The sequence below is a fragment of the Amblyomma maculatum genome, chromosome 10 (genome assembly GCF_055883805.1).
Source record: "Amblyomma maculatum isolate TAMU_Amacu chromosome 10, ASM5588380v1, whole genome shotgun sequence".
Taxonomy (NCBI): Eukaryota; Metazoa; Arthropoda; class Arachnida; order Ixodida; family Ixodidae; genus Amblyomma; species Amblyomma maculatum.
Window position 1 is genome coordinate 125924163 of NC_139353.1, and position 14605 is coordinate 125938767.

At 48.3% G+C, this 14605-nt stretch overlaps 1 protein-coding gene across 1 annotated transcript in view; it reads left to right on the top strand.

The window, feature by feature from the left end:
- Nucleotides 1-4173, top strand: part of LOC146177413 (neprilysin-2-like) — a 65291-nt gene extending 61118 nt beyond the window's left edge. Inside the window, exon 6 of the mRNA XM_084581554.1 lies at nt 3272-4173. Coding sequence (XP_084437680.1) covers nt 3272-3460 — 189 coding nt within the window. The 3' untranslated portion in view covers nt 3461-4173. The remainder of the gene's footprint in view (nt 1-3271) is intronic.
- The last annotated feature ends 10432 nt before the right edge of the window (nt 4174-14605 follow it).

Below are 14605 nucleotides of genomic sequence, written 5' to 3' on the forward strand. Positions count from 1 at the left end.
CGATTAGCTGTCACCCCGTGCGCACTGAAAGACGTCAGTGCGCTCAACATTTTATAGGGAGGAGAGATCCGCATAAGCGAAGCAATCCTCCAAGCTCATAAAGAGACATTTATTGAACGTAGTCCTCCAACGATACAAGCAGGCATCGGGTCCCTTGAGGTTGCGTCTGATGCATGCACAAAGTTACCAAGATTGCGCGCCGCAGGCACCCAGTGTCATGCTGCGATCTCTCTCACCGGGACTGTAGGGCAGCCTTTTGGAGAGGGTAGGTGACCAAAGCAAGGTGTGCCTGTGAGGAATCGCTGAGATGCGATTGACAGGCTCGAGCTGAGTTTTAAGGTATGGCCCCTAGCGGACTAGCCCGAGTGTTGAAAGATATACACGCATAAAAGCCGCCGGACAAGAACATAGCGTATGCACCTTGAGATATATCGGACGGTCCTCTCTCGACCAAAGGCGCTAAGCAAAGAGGCTAGTGGGACACCGGGACGGAGCTGTGGCCGAAGGACACAAGTCTTCAGCACACCTCTACACGTCGTCAGGCAGCAGAAGGGGATATAGGAGACTACCACTGGAATCAGAGGTGGCCGAGAAAAAGGCAACGGCGGGAAGTCCGAATCCCAAATCCCCCGCTCCTGAAATGCCCCATTCGTCGTTAACATAAATGAAGTTTTTAAATTCTCTTTCTTGGTCGCCAATGCACTAGACATTTAACGTTAAAAATAGGTCTTTTTATCTCGGGAAGCTTGCTTCTGGCAATGCACATTTTAAAAATAGCGTCATAAGGCGTTATATTGTCGCCTAAACGATAGGCTATGCTTATAAGGCATTTTAATTTGCACGTCGCATAATTCCAGGTGTCTAACCTAAAAAAAAATGTGCATTTCTGGCGTTACATACCTTTATCTGTAACTACGATAGACAGTAAAACAAGACAAAGATGACTACACAGTATGAAACAACACTGAACAAATGGTGATTCAGTTTGCGAGCCGAGGTAACGTTGTCGACAAGCGGACTTATCGAAACGTTGGCTCGACTTGTGAACTGAGACTAACCTTCAAACCTTGTTCAGTGCTTTTTAATATTGCTGACAAATGCAATTTAAAGACTGGACGCGGCTTTTCTGTTGACGGCGTTAATAGTCTTAATATAATTTAGTCCCTCAAAGAAAACAAATAAGTTAATTTGTGAATTTTAGTTGCTTAGTTGCTTATTTAAGGAGCTTTTTCATGTACAAAGCTTCCGCCTTGGTCTAAAATTGACCTGTGTAGACGCTGTTGCGCAACACACACTGGTTTAAAATAACCTGTAAACAATCCAAATAACCCCCAGTACAGACATGCCTGCAAAATTCTTTACATCAGCATATTGCAAAAGATTTAGCCAGTTTTACTTGACATCTGCAGGTGGTTCGCATAGTTCCTGTGGTAGCCAACTCAGACGTCAGTAAAGATTGTAAATCTGAAGAAAAATTTGCTTGCATTTGTGATGCACAGTAAGAGCTAAGATGTTGTAATCCGGAATAAACCTTAGTCCCTTCTCTACGGCTTTTCTACATCGAAATCTATCCACCTGTAGACTAGCCGTGGTGTTGCACGCTGGATCCCATTCGCACATTATGCGAAAAGGCCGCCCCATATAGACACAATGGCCTTTAACCAAGCCGTGTGGACGAGCCTGGGCAGTATAGGAGTGGACTGTGACTCAGGGTGCAATTCTCCCGGTCAACTCGGTTTTCATCTCATCCTCCCATTTCATTGTATCTGCCCATGTTTACAGCCCCTGGTACGTGATGTCATCTTGTGACGTCATGCAATCCGTTGGCCTCTCAATGTCCGTGATTGTCGCCTACCAACTACCTCCTGCGAGATATATATCGGTTATTGTGTACACATATACTCCAGCGTCATTTTCTGCCGGAGTGGCCTAAGGTAGCGTTGCGGAGACGTCTCTTAGACTGAGCTTTCCTCGCGACCTCACTCTAATAATTGCGCTTTACAGTATTTGTTCCTGACATTGCTGTGGCAGAAAAAGAGCGAAGCATCACATTGTTTTCGTGATATCTAGTAGGTGGCAAAGCAGAGACATTGAAATTCCTCTCATATTGAGTGAAGAGGGAAAAGCAGAGCTTGAAAGGCAACCGTTGATTTTGGTTATGACCAGAATAAAGGAATGCGCATCCAGGATGTTGTTGCCACGAAAAGAAGCCAGATGTCCACTGGCTACCATGGACAAAGCGTATGATGGGCTAAAGAATTTACAACTCGTAGGGTACTGTTACTAAGAGAATCCGTGGGTAGTTACTGTGAGGAAAAAAGGCTATGGTGAGAGTGGAAGAGGAGAGAGCGCAAGAGGAGGGCGTGAATGAAAAATGGACGATACTTACTGGTGGAGAGAGAGAAGGAACGCAGCAAATGAAAGACACGCGAAACGAGAAGATGAAAAAGTGGAGGATTGCGCAGTGAGGGAACGCTGAAGGGGTGGCACTAGGCAGGTGTCGCCTGTTGAGTAACATGCGGCGGTGAAACATCTTCGTTTGTTATTTAGGTTTGGTTTGGTTTGTGGGGTTTATTGTTTCAAAGCAACCCAGGCTATGAGAGACGCTGTCGTGGAGGACTCTGGAAATTTCGACCACACTGGGTTCTTTAACGTGCACTGACATCGAACAGCACATGGGCGCCTTCCTTGGGTTAGAGTCGCAGCGGCGACCTTTCTACCTAGAAGCAGTGAATACGGCGGACATTTTGGGTGGCCATTACGGTCCAATGGCTGGTTACATAGTGTTCCAAACGATTCATCGCGTTGAGACTATGCTTTTATATAGAGATAAGCCCCAACTGCAAATTTGTGTGAACCCCTCTGTTAAATTCTTTATCTGAGACTATCGCAGGACAAAAACACACAAAGAGCTGCCCTTAAATTTCGCATGCCGCTTGCCGCATTGCTCTCCCATGGTTTTTTAAATGACATGTTAACTGCTGCGGGAGGCTTCCTGTTTGCGAGCTTTGCTATGTTTGCTATTACAGGGGTCACCTATTTAGGTCTACTGATATATATTTTTATTCCTGTGTCAAACCTTGCCATAACTGATGCTGATAAAGGATTAAAATTCTTCATAGTAAGCTCGAGCTGATTGGAACACAAGATAAGGAGACAAATTAATGTGTTAAAAATTGAGCCGTCGAAATAAATGCAGCACCTCATTTTTCAAAGAGCAACGTTAAAGATCAATGCATTTCCCAATCGTTGAGTACTGGATCTTTCACAGGAATTGACTGAAGAGAAGACATTCTTCATCACCGCCTGCCTCTTCAGCTGCGCAAAGAGGGAGGCTGATAACCTCTACGGCGGGGACTGCAACAAGGCGATGGCGAACTTTGCACCATTCGCCAAAGCCTTCAAGTGCCCAGAAGGCTCCGACATGAACCCCAAGAAAAAGTGCACTTTCTTCAGATGAGCTACAGGCGTCCTCATTCCACACGGTTCTCCCCTTTCTTCCCTTCCCATGCTTCTATCATATTTCCTGTGCTCCGTCCACAGAACTGTGTTATGTGATTCACCCCGTTCTTCAGGTGTCATTTGTTTGTTCGCGCCTCGAGTGTTGTTACTTGGTATTTCTATTAGGCTTTATTGGAATCATCTTTAGGACTGTATATGCTTCAGTAGACCTGTAGGCTCATTTTGGGGTATGTCTTCCATAACAGTGGGGTAGCATAATATATGTGGGCATTTCGGTGGTAAACAGACCCAACGTATACCTCATGTTACATAATACAACCTGTTTCTTGGTTTTAACGTGCCGCTTGGCTATTGAGACACTGTCCGTTTAGGAAAGCTTGTTATTCTTGAAACGATGTTTTGCCCCAGTGCGTTTCAGAGTTTCTCCAGATTTCCTTTTTTATTATGTCGACTCATATTACAGTGCCGAATACCAGCTGCGTTGAGCACTTCACCTGTATCCTGGGGCTGAAGGATAGAAACACGATAGTGAGGAGAACTGCTGAAGTAGCGAATGTCATTTGAATAGCTAGCGTGACGAAAGCAAAGTGTGAATCGCCTAACTTAAAACTGTTTGTATATCGCAAGTGTATGTTTCTTCTATACGAAGACCACGCGGGTCGTACTTTGTTGATAATTTGGCAACACTGCAGCGCCTGCGAGACTGTTTCGATAATGGTGACTGGTAGCAATATCCATGTGATTGAACAGCAAGATAGTCATGCTGGACTTGAAGTTATCTCATTGCTGGCAGAGAGGCACGGACTAAAGCGTGTGTTTTCAGTGTGGATAATGATTGTGTGCTATAAAGCGGCATGTGCTATGAGGTTTCATATTATTTCACTGCTCAGAAAAAAAAAATTCGATTTGAGCGGCTAACTTGTGTTGTTAATGCACCTCGAACCGCACACCACATTTCTTTGCATGCCGGTTTTCACTGCTGTTGGTTAATGTTGCAGTTATGGAGTAAACCCAGATTCTGTGCAATCGACTGCGACGGTGAAATGGCGCAACGTCCAGCCCAAGAAAGCGCTGTCTCCATGACAGAAATATGTTCATGTTTCCTATATGGCTGGAATCTTTCTTACGGCCTCATACAATACCTTCTAAGATGAGCGAAAGTTTTCAAGGAAAATCTATGAAGTAAAGCAGATGAATGGCTCACATGGTGGCTTCATGCAAGCATCTATTGATACACTTTTCCACTAGATTAGAATGATTTTAGGCATGGACGGTTACGTGACTGCAAAATGTCGCCCGTTGTAAGAACATTGTTTAGTTCGCGAATGTAGACCGCGAGTGTGAGTCTGCGTATTCCTTTAACACCGATAATGCCTCCAGAAAATGGACGGCTGGCGTTGCCGGCGTTCTAAGTGAAAAAGTATGAGCATTCGCAAGCTGGGGGTCGCTGGTAGCTGTCACGGATGCGCACTTATATGACGCAGGAGCTGCCAACTCTGGCCTCTCCTTTCAGATTGTCACGTAGTGGTGACAAGCCCGTAAACACCAAAAGAAGGCACAGCCGTGATGGTACGGAAATTAATTTTTATTGGGCTGATTTGCGCCCACAAAAGAATTAAGCAACTCGGCGGCGGCGATAGCAGCAAAAGTGTTCGTCGATCGTCTAACCAAGAATGCCCGTCGCATTCATCTACGCTCAATTTGAAGGCTGCTCAGAGCCATCTAAATAGCGTCGCAAAATGCTACTTGCACAACCTGGAACATTGTAGAAACATAGGCCTGTGACTGGAATATTCGAGACAAATCTCGGCGAACCTTGCACAACAACGAAACTCATAAAGTTGCGTCTCGTGACATCGAGCATTAACAAACAAATGATACAGAAGTGATACGTCAGCCAGAATCAGAGTGATAACGCCGCATTGCGGCGGCTGCTAAAAAATAAACAGCAAATACATTTTTGAAGGTATCGCGGCGTTACTCCCTCCTTAAACATCGCCCCGATGTTTCAAATTAAACCAAGCAACTTAAATAGTAACATGTACAAAATATAAACACCACGGATTCTTTAACGCGCGTAATAAGGCTTTAGACGAACAACATGTACGATGTTTGGGCGCGCGCATCGCCGTTTGATGCTGTCGTACCACCGGGATTGACTTCATAATCGAGTTGCCCCACGCGGCGAAGAATGTTGTAGGGCCCGAAGTATAGACTCAGCAAAATTTTCACTTAGTCCATGGCGGCGAATTGGAGTCCAAACCCATAGGTCTCCTGGATTGTACTCTGCGTGGCGTCGCCGTAAGTTGTATCGTCGGGGGCCGGTGCTCTTTTCGTCTTTAAGACGCAGCCGTGCTAGTCGTCAGGCTTATTCTGCACACTGCAGGTAGGCCGCGACGTCAACGTTGTCCTCGTTGGTTACGTGCGGCAGCATTGTGTCGAGTGTCGTCGTGGGCTCTCTGCCGTACACAAGCTTGAACGGGGTCACTCCAGTCGTCTCCAGACTGCCGTGCTATACGCGAAGAGCACGTAAGAAAAGATGGCGTCCCAGCGTCGACGTACATGGCGATCATGTCCGATATCGTTTTGTTCAGGCACTCCGCAAGTCCATTGGTCCTGGGATGGTATGCAGTTGTTCGTTAGATGACTGAATGATTGTATTCTATAATGGCTTGCGTCAACGCTGCCATAACTGCCGTTCCCCTGTCCGTGATGAGCACTTCTGGGGCGCCGTGTTGCAAGAAAATGTGTTCGACAAAATATTTGGCGACTTCTGAGGCGGTACCATTGGGTAGTGCTTTGCTTCGGCGTAACGGGTAAGGTAGTCAGTGGACACGATTATCAACTTGTTACCCATAGACGAAGATAGAAAGGGGCCGAGGAGATCCATCCCAATTTTTTGAAAGGGCAGGGTTGGGAGCAGAATCGGGTTTAGTTGTCCAGCTGGTCTGATCGGCGGCGTCTGCGTCGTTGGCACTCGCGACACGTCTTCACGTAGTGGGCAACATCGGCAGGCAGTCGCGGCCAGTAGTACTTCTCCTGGATTCGACGCTACGTGCGTGCAAATGCAAGATCGCCTGCTGTAGGCTGATCGTGCAACGCCTGCAGAATTTCCTGCCGGAGGTTTTTAGGCACTACAAGAAGTTTCGCGCTTGTGTTGGGTGCAACGTTCTTCACGAGGAGGCCATTGCTTAACGCGAACGATGATAAATGTCGCCTGAACACACCAGGAGGGGAACCGGTCTTTCCTTCTAAAGAATCGGCTAGCGCTTTCAGCTCAGGGTCTGATCGCTGTTCTGCGAAACTGCTAGCGCATACCGGTCCCAAAAAGGCGTAGTCATCATCGTCCTTCGGGGGTGCGTCGACGGGAGCGTGTGATAAGCAGTCTGCGTCGGAATGCTTCCGGCCGGACTTATAGACTACAGTCAAGTCAAATTATTGAAGTCGTAGGCTCCATCTGGCAAGGCGGCAGGAGGGATCTTTCAATAGCCAGCCGGCAGAGCGCGTGCTGGTCGCATACCACCTTGAATGGTCCGCCGTATAGGTATGGACGAAACTTAGAATTGGCCCAGATGGTCGCGAGGCATTCCTTCTCGGTCGTCGAGTAATTGACTTCGGCTTTTGTGAGGGACCTGCTAGCGTAGGCGATTGATTACTTTCTCACCGTCGAGCACTCTTTTGGATGAAACCGGGTCTTAGGCCTACACTGTTCGCGTCGGTGTGAATTTCGGTCTCAGCGTTTTCATCAAAGTGGCCTACCACAGGAGGGGACTGCGCTTACGTTCCTCGAAGGCTTCTGCTTGTGGTGCTTCCCATTGAAATGGCCGGTCTTCTTTTGCAAGCTGCGTCAATGGTTCGGCGAGGTGCAAGATCTTGACGAATCACGGTAGTGTGTGCACAGTCCGAGGAATCGGCGCACAGCTTTCTTGTCACCGGGCTGTGGAAACTGTGCGATCGCAGCCGTTTTCTGCGAGTCAAGGCGAACTCCCTCCTTGCAGGAGATTGACCAAGAAATAAATCATTTTCGTAGGCGAAGTCCCACTTCTCTGCTTTCAATGCTAAACCTCATGACTTGATTGCATCAAGTACTGTTCGAAGCCTTCTCAGATGGTCTTCAAAGTTTGACGAGAATACAGCGACGTCGTCCAAGTATACCAAACAAATATGCCACTTTAAGCCAGCCAGAACTGTGTCCACTACTCGTCTAAACGTGGCTGGCGCGGAGCAAAGGCCAAATGGCAGCACCTTGAATTCAAATAGGCCGTCCGGTGTGATGAATGCGGTTTTCTTGCCATCTTTCTCTTCGACCTCAATTTTCCAGTCACCGCTCTTCAGGTCCATCGATGAGAAGTAACTTGCATTGCAAAGCCGGTCCAGTGTGTCATCGATGCGAGGGAAGGGGTACTGTCGTGACGCTAAGACTAAGTCGACCGGGCCTTCACTTGGTAGCGTGCAGAGACTTGAATCTTCGAAGTAGGTAAGATATATACAAGCAGTTTTAATGACACTTTGAGAAAACTTATTTAAATGAAAAAGGGTATATCAGCAAAATGGCAAGCGTTAAGAGTTCATAGCGAGAAGAGTCTGGATGAGCCGTTTACCCATGGCTCAGAGCCCCATTTCGTGTTCTGCAACGTCCTTAAAACCCCTTATGTCGAGCCCCTCTCTGAAGATGCTGACCAACCAGTTCCAGGGCACGCCCCTCAGATATCGGCATCCAATAGAACACATTACTGCACTGATGGTCTGATGCACTGACTGGTCCGGTATTGTTTCGTCGGGCGTTATCACTTGTTCTCGGGTAGAGCTTGGGAACGGTGAGGAGGTACATTTCTATTCTTCTGCAAAGATCCGATATGGTGGTTCCGGCAAGTGGATTTCCTTCTCAGAAACCGAAGTGTACGTGCGCGCCACGAATACTGCTCCCAGCATTGTCCCTTTTCGGAAACTGCAACTCCTTCCTGCATTCCCGGGAAATCCTCTAATGGCCGTACTCATCATGCTCCTTTCTTCTCCTGTAAGTCAGCGGACGTGTCATTCCGATCGTCTCCTTTGGACAATAGGCATTCCTCACTTTACAATAGCGCCTCTCGACGGGAAGGGTGAACAGTTGAACAAAAGCACTGCCGGCTATTTCCCACAGGGCGACATTTCTTTGTATTTTTCTTGACGTTCCCTTGAGAGGGCCAATTTGGCAGTTGCAGGGTCTAGACAAAGCAAAGCAGGCTCACACAAAAATATTCATGGAAACAGGCTCACTTAGAGCCCTTGCACCAACAGAACATATCAATACCATGCCCACAGGCGAACAATAGTGCGCTCAAGCGCGGACCATGCACGGTCACAACAGCCTCCTCCTCCGCCAGAAGAGTCACGGAGGACAGCAGTCGCAGCTGCTGCATGAAGAGACGACTTAACGGCCTGCACATGAACGCTTGAAGCTGGCTTTCGCCTGCCGAGTTGTCTTGATTGTCGTAGGCCAAATTGCTTGAGCTGTCTCTGAAACTCAACCACATGTCTAAGCAAGCACTTGGCTCCCGTCTGAAGAGACCAGGTCAAAAGAAAGCTGCCATCGTTGTCCGAGAAAAGGCCACACTCAAGACGCTCAGGACCCAGGTATGCCAAGAAAACCAAACGTGCTGCTTTACATAGTCACATATATACAAGCGCACAGAAAAAAAAAGAACCTGAGTATCAATTGGGATACATGGTGAGGAGCACCTCGGACCGCTCAGAAACAGCCGCTAAGCGCGTCCGCATTCCCATTTACCTTCCCCTTTTTGTAATTTTATTTCAAAATTGTACTGCTGTAAAATCAAGCTCCACCTCAGAAGGCGACTGTTCTTCGATGTCGGAGTTTGCAGCCAAGCCAGGGGACAATGGTCCGTCTCTTTGAGAAGCTCCTGAGCGTTGCTTTCTTCTCCGCTGAGGCAAATTAAGTTGTCACCCATCTCCTCGGGAAGGTTTAACGTTAGGTTTAGCACGGCTTCCCTTTGCACATAAGGCTTCATAAGATTGCAATGATAAATGCGCACTTCTTTACGCCTACCGGGGATTTTCACTGCGTAGTTAATGATAGAAAGCTTTGCAACGACTTCAGTAGGTCCTTCCCACTGTATTTTGAGCTTATTCGTCCTTGAAACTCTCAGCAACATCACCTGGTCACCGATACGAAACGTCCTTTGACGGGCTGACATCATAGTACACTTTGGAACGAGCCTGGGCTGACTTCATGCTGGGCTCAACGCGTTCCTTAGTGTTATTTAAGCGATTCAGGAGGCTCAGAATGAATTCTACTACTGTTGGATCTTCTCTGCGCCCCTCCCAGGCTTCGCGCACCATTCGCAAAGGTGAGCGCAGTGACCTTCCTTACACCAACTCGGCTGGGCTAAATCCAGTGGATTCGTGCGACACTGACCGCAAAGCGAAAAGTGCTGCAGGCAGGCAGGTATCCAATTCGCGCTTGTTTTCATAGCACAGTCCCCTCAGGACGCGTTTGAGAACAGAATGCCATCTTTCTACGCTGTTGCTCTGCGGATCGAGCTATGCACTACCTTAATGCCGCATCGCTGGAGAAATGAGGTGGTGAGGACACTTGTGAAAACGCTACCCTGATCACTTTGGACCTCGGAAGGGAATCCAACTCGTGTAAACACTGACAGCAGCGAATCCACTACACCCTCGGACGTCACCTCGCGCAGCGCAACAGCCTCTGGAAACTTTGTGGCTGGGCATAACATAGTGAGAATATAACGGTACCCTGACTCTGTCACAGGAAGTGGCCCAACTACATCTATTACTAACCGGTGAAAGGGCTCGGTAATGATTGCTATAAACACCATCGGAGCTTTCGACTTACCCGCTGGCACGTGTCGCATGACCTTACAAAATTTTCTGTGTCCTTAAAACATCCAGGCCAATAGTATTCTTGCAACAGCCTCTGCTTTTTTTCCTTATTCCAAGGTGACATGACCACGAGCTGCCATGGGAAAGTCGCAGTATGTCTTCGCGGTACTTTCGTGGAACGACTGATTGGTCCCGCTCTACTCCTCGCTTATCCGTGAATAAGCGATACAGCACTCCTTTTCTCATTTTGAAAGAAATATTTGCTGTCTTAGTGGCGCGGTGGCGCTCCCTTATCTCCTGTATCTTGGGATCATTGGCTTGCTTTAGCTAAGTCCTCTCGGGTTCCACTTAGAAGTGTCGTGAGATTACTAGACACTGGCAGCAAGCGGTTACTCTCAAGAACGTCCTCATTCCGCATCTCATCAAGCTCACTTTCAAGTTGACTTATCTGAGATGCCTCGCTCTCAAAGTTTTCTGACCCGCTATCTTCCGCATCGACCACTGTTTTAACTGCCGTTTCCTCCGCTGTGGAATTTTCTGGAATGAGCAGTGTAGCTAGTTCTCGCGCCTTTGAACGTGATAGGGCTTGTACAACTCTGTCTCCGAAAAGGATGCCCTCTTTCGCAGCAGCATGTCCGATTTGTTGGAAAACAAATACGGATAGCACTTAGGAAGCTTTCCTGAAACGGCAGCCTCGGTTGTTAGCTCGCCGAAAGGGCGCTCGATGACCACGTTCGCGATTGGCAAGCACACACTCTGTTCCTACACTACCTGGCGGATCCATGCACACTGTCCTGTAGAGTCGGAAGGCGACATATACGCTGGATGGACAACATCCATCGTTGCGGCCGAATCGCGCAGCACCTTGCAAGGCTTCCCGTTGACTACTAGGTCATGCATGTCATGCACGAACGCAGGAACGCGCATCTCTTGAATCATGAGCGGCAGAGAAGAGCGGTGCCAAAGTCTGATCGTTGCGTTGTTCTGTCTGGAACAGTTGAGGGTCAGGAAACGTTGCCGAGATAGGTGCCAGGTAGTCATCAAAGTTGTCATCATCACTACCAGTTGATGAAAGCGGCAAGCGTGACAGACAGTCAGCGTCAGCATGTTGGCGGCCGCTTTTGTATGCCACAACTCTTGCCACCGCAATGCCCATCGAGCGAGCCGGCCGCAAGGGTCGCGAAGATTTACGAGCCAACAGAGCGAATGGTGGTCAGTGACAATGGTAAAAACATTGCCATATAGGTAGGAACGGAATTGTTGCACCGCAAAAACGACTGCGAGGCACTCTTGTTCAGTAACGGTGTAGTTGCACTCCGCCTTGCTCAATGAATGACTAGCATAAGCTATCACGTGCTGATCGGTGCCATGACGCTGGATGAGCACAGGACCAACGCCCATGCTACTAGCGTCGGTGTGAACTTCGATGGGGGCAGAAGGACAGAAGTGACGTAGGATAGGTCCTGATGTCAGAAGGAACTTCAGGTGGCGGAAGGCAGAGTCGCAGTCAGTGGACCAATTGAACGGTGCATCTTTGTGCAAAAGGCACGTGAGCGGGTATGCGATGTCAGCGAATCTGGGCACAAAACGACGAAAATAGGAACACAGTCCTAAAAAGCTCCGAAGCTCCTTCACTGATTTCGGTGCTGTAAATCTGGTTACAGCCGCAATCTTCTGAGGATCCGGCCGAACACCATCCTTATCGACCAAGTAACCAAGAACAATTGTTTGGCGTTCGCCAAAGTGGCACTTCTTAGAGCTGAGGACGAGGCCTGCTCTCTCAGTGCAACCAAGAACGATGTCGAGGCGGCTATTGTGTTCCTGAAAGGTCTTGCCGAAGATCACAAGATCACGTCGTGCAAATAGCACAAACACATTTTCCACTTGAGTCCGCGCAGAATGGTGTCCATGAATCGCTCGAACGTGGCAGGCGCATTGCACAATTCAAAGGGCATTACGTTGAACTCATAGAGACCATCGGGGGTCACAAATGCCGTCTTTTCTTTGTCGCTTGGGTTCATCGGTATCTTCCAGTACCCCGATCTCAAGTCTACCGAGGAGAAGTATGACGCCGAATGAAGACAGTCGATTGCATCGTCAATACGTGGAAGTGGATATACATCTTTTTTGGTGACGGCGTTAAGGCGACGATAGTCCACACAGAAACGCCACAAAAAGGACTTGAAGATTCCTGGATAACGCCACATTGGAGCATGTCATGAACTTGTTCGTCAATAAGCGGACGTACGACCGGAGACACTCGATAGAGCTTCTGTCTGATCGGGCGAGAAATTCCAGTATCAATCGAATGATGGATGCGAGAATTTGGAATCGATGGCTGATGATCTCTGGCGAAGTCGAAGACTGAAACATGCTTGGAGAGCAGGTCTGTCAAAATTTGGCGCTCCTGCGCTCCCAACGCTGTGTTTATCATTGCCTGGATTCGAGACTCTGCAAAATGAGATGTTTTCGCTTCTGGTCTTTGTCACGCAACAATTCTTCCCGCACAATCCGGCGTATCAGATCAGCCATGGACTCCGGAGCACTGACAGCAACGCTCGCAACAGATGTGACGTTGGTCAGTCGCCCAAATTTAGGAGTGATACGGCGCAACTTCAAGGTTTAGAAAGCGCGGCAGTGCCTGATGAAGTAAGCTGTAGAGTTCAAATTGTCTTTGCTGATAAGAAAATTATAGACATCTACAGCGATACTTTTTAGCAAGTGCCCCACTTTATCTTCCTCGGACATCCGGCGGTTTACCACATTGCACAATTTCACAATATCCTCGATATATGCGGTGCATGTCTCGCCAGGTACCTGGGCCCGCTGCATCAACGTTTGTTCTGCGCGTTTCTTCTTCGCGGATCCGTCGCCAATGCAGTCCTTTATCTCTCCTGTGAAACAATCCCAGCTGGTAAGCGAGTCTTCATGATTATGAAACCAAACTAGGGCAGTGCCTTCCAAGAAGAACACTACGTTTCCTAGTTTCACGGTCGCGTCCCAACGATTGTACCGGCTTACCCGCTGGTAGTTGGTTAGCCACTCGTCGACGTCCTCGTCAGATTTCTTACCGAATGTGCGCGGCTCGCGGTAGTGCTGCCAGTTCCTCACCGCAGGTGTTGTTCGGTCAGAGTCGCCGTCTTGAGCCATGTCAGATGGTAGGGGTGGCAAACCAGCGAGCCGGCGGCTTCGTCGAAGACAACTGGGATCCGTGTTGATCAACACCGCAAACTCCACCACAACTGTTACGTACCCAGTACGTAACGGGGGTGTTTATTGGTAGTCTAAAGCGCTGCGAGTCACGCAAGGAACACCAGCACACACCACTGTGTCTTCCGTTTCTTCTTCTCTCCAGCCTCTTCTTCCTTTCCTGATGCCGCGAAGCACGTGACACTATTTTCATCGCAGTCACTGACATACGAGAAAGCAATCGTTTCTTACCGGAAGCTGACGGCAATGTGACCCTGCTCATTACACCTAAAGCATGTGAGCGGCTTCCTAGCCTCAAGCTTGTTGTTTGGTTTCTGCGCGTTGATCACTTCCCCACTTTTCTCACTGCCGTCCTTTCTAGGGAGTTTGCCTGAAGAAGCCTTCCTTTCTTCGTTTTCAACTCTAGCAAAGTGCCTTTCCTGACGGTTATTCACACTCAACTTGGGATTGCGGGGCCTATCCACTACTGGGTTGCTGAATTGTCGATGCGAAGCATACTCCTTAATGAGTTCGGCAGCTTCAGTTGCCGACTTAATGTCGCCTCGGTCCTGTAACCAATTTTTGTCTTTTTCTTGGAGGGAGTTATAAAACTGCTCCAAAAGAATTCGCTCGACTACAGCGTCCCTATCACAGTAGGAATCAGTGCTCTTTAGGCACTCGCCCAAATTGATTCTTAAATTGCACAAGAATTCATGGTAACTCTCGTCCCTGGACTTATTAGCGTTCCGAAAACGATGTCTGTACGCCTCGACGCTAAGCCTATACTTTCTCAGAAATCAAGCCTTGACCTTCTCGTAGTTGTCCGCGTCCTCCTTGCTTAACCGCGCGACAACCTCAGCTGCCTCGCGGGGCAGAACCGTCAATAATCTCCGAGACCAAGTGTCTCGCTGGAAGGACAGTTTTTCCCAGGTTCGTTCAAAGTTAGCCAGATACAGACCGATATCACCTGATATCACATTGGGCTGCATGTACTTTGACATCTTGAAATCTGTCTTCTTGTTGGGAAGAGGTACCGCTAGCTGGGGACAATTGCCCGACCACTTGCTCAACTCTACTTCTAATTTCCGGAGCTCAATTTCTTGCTCCA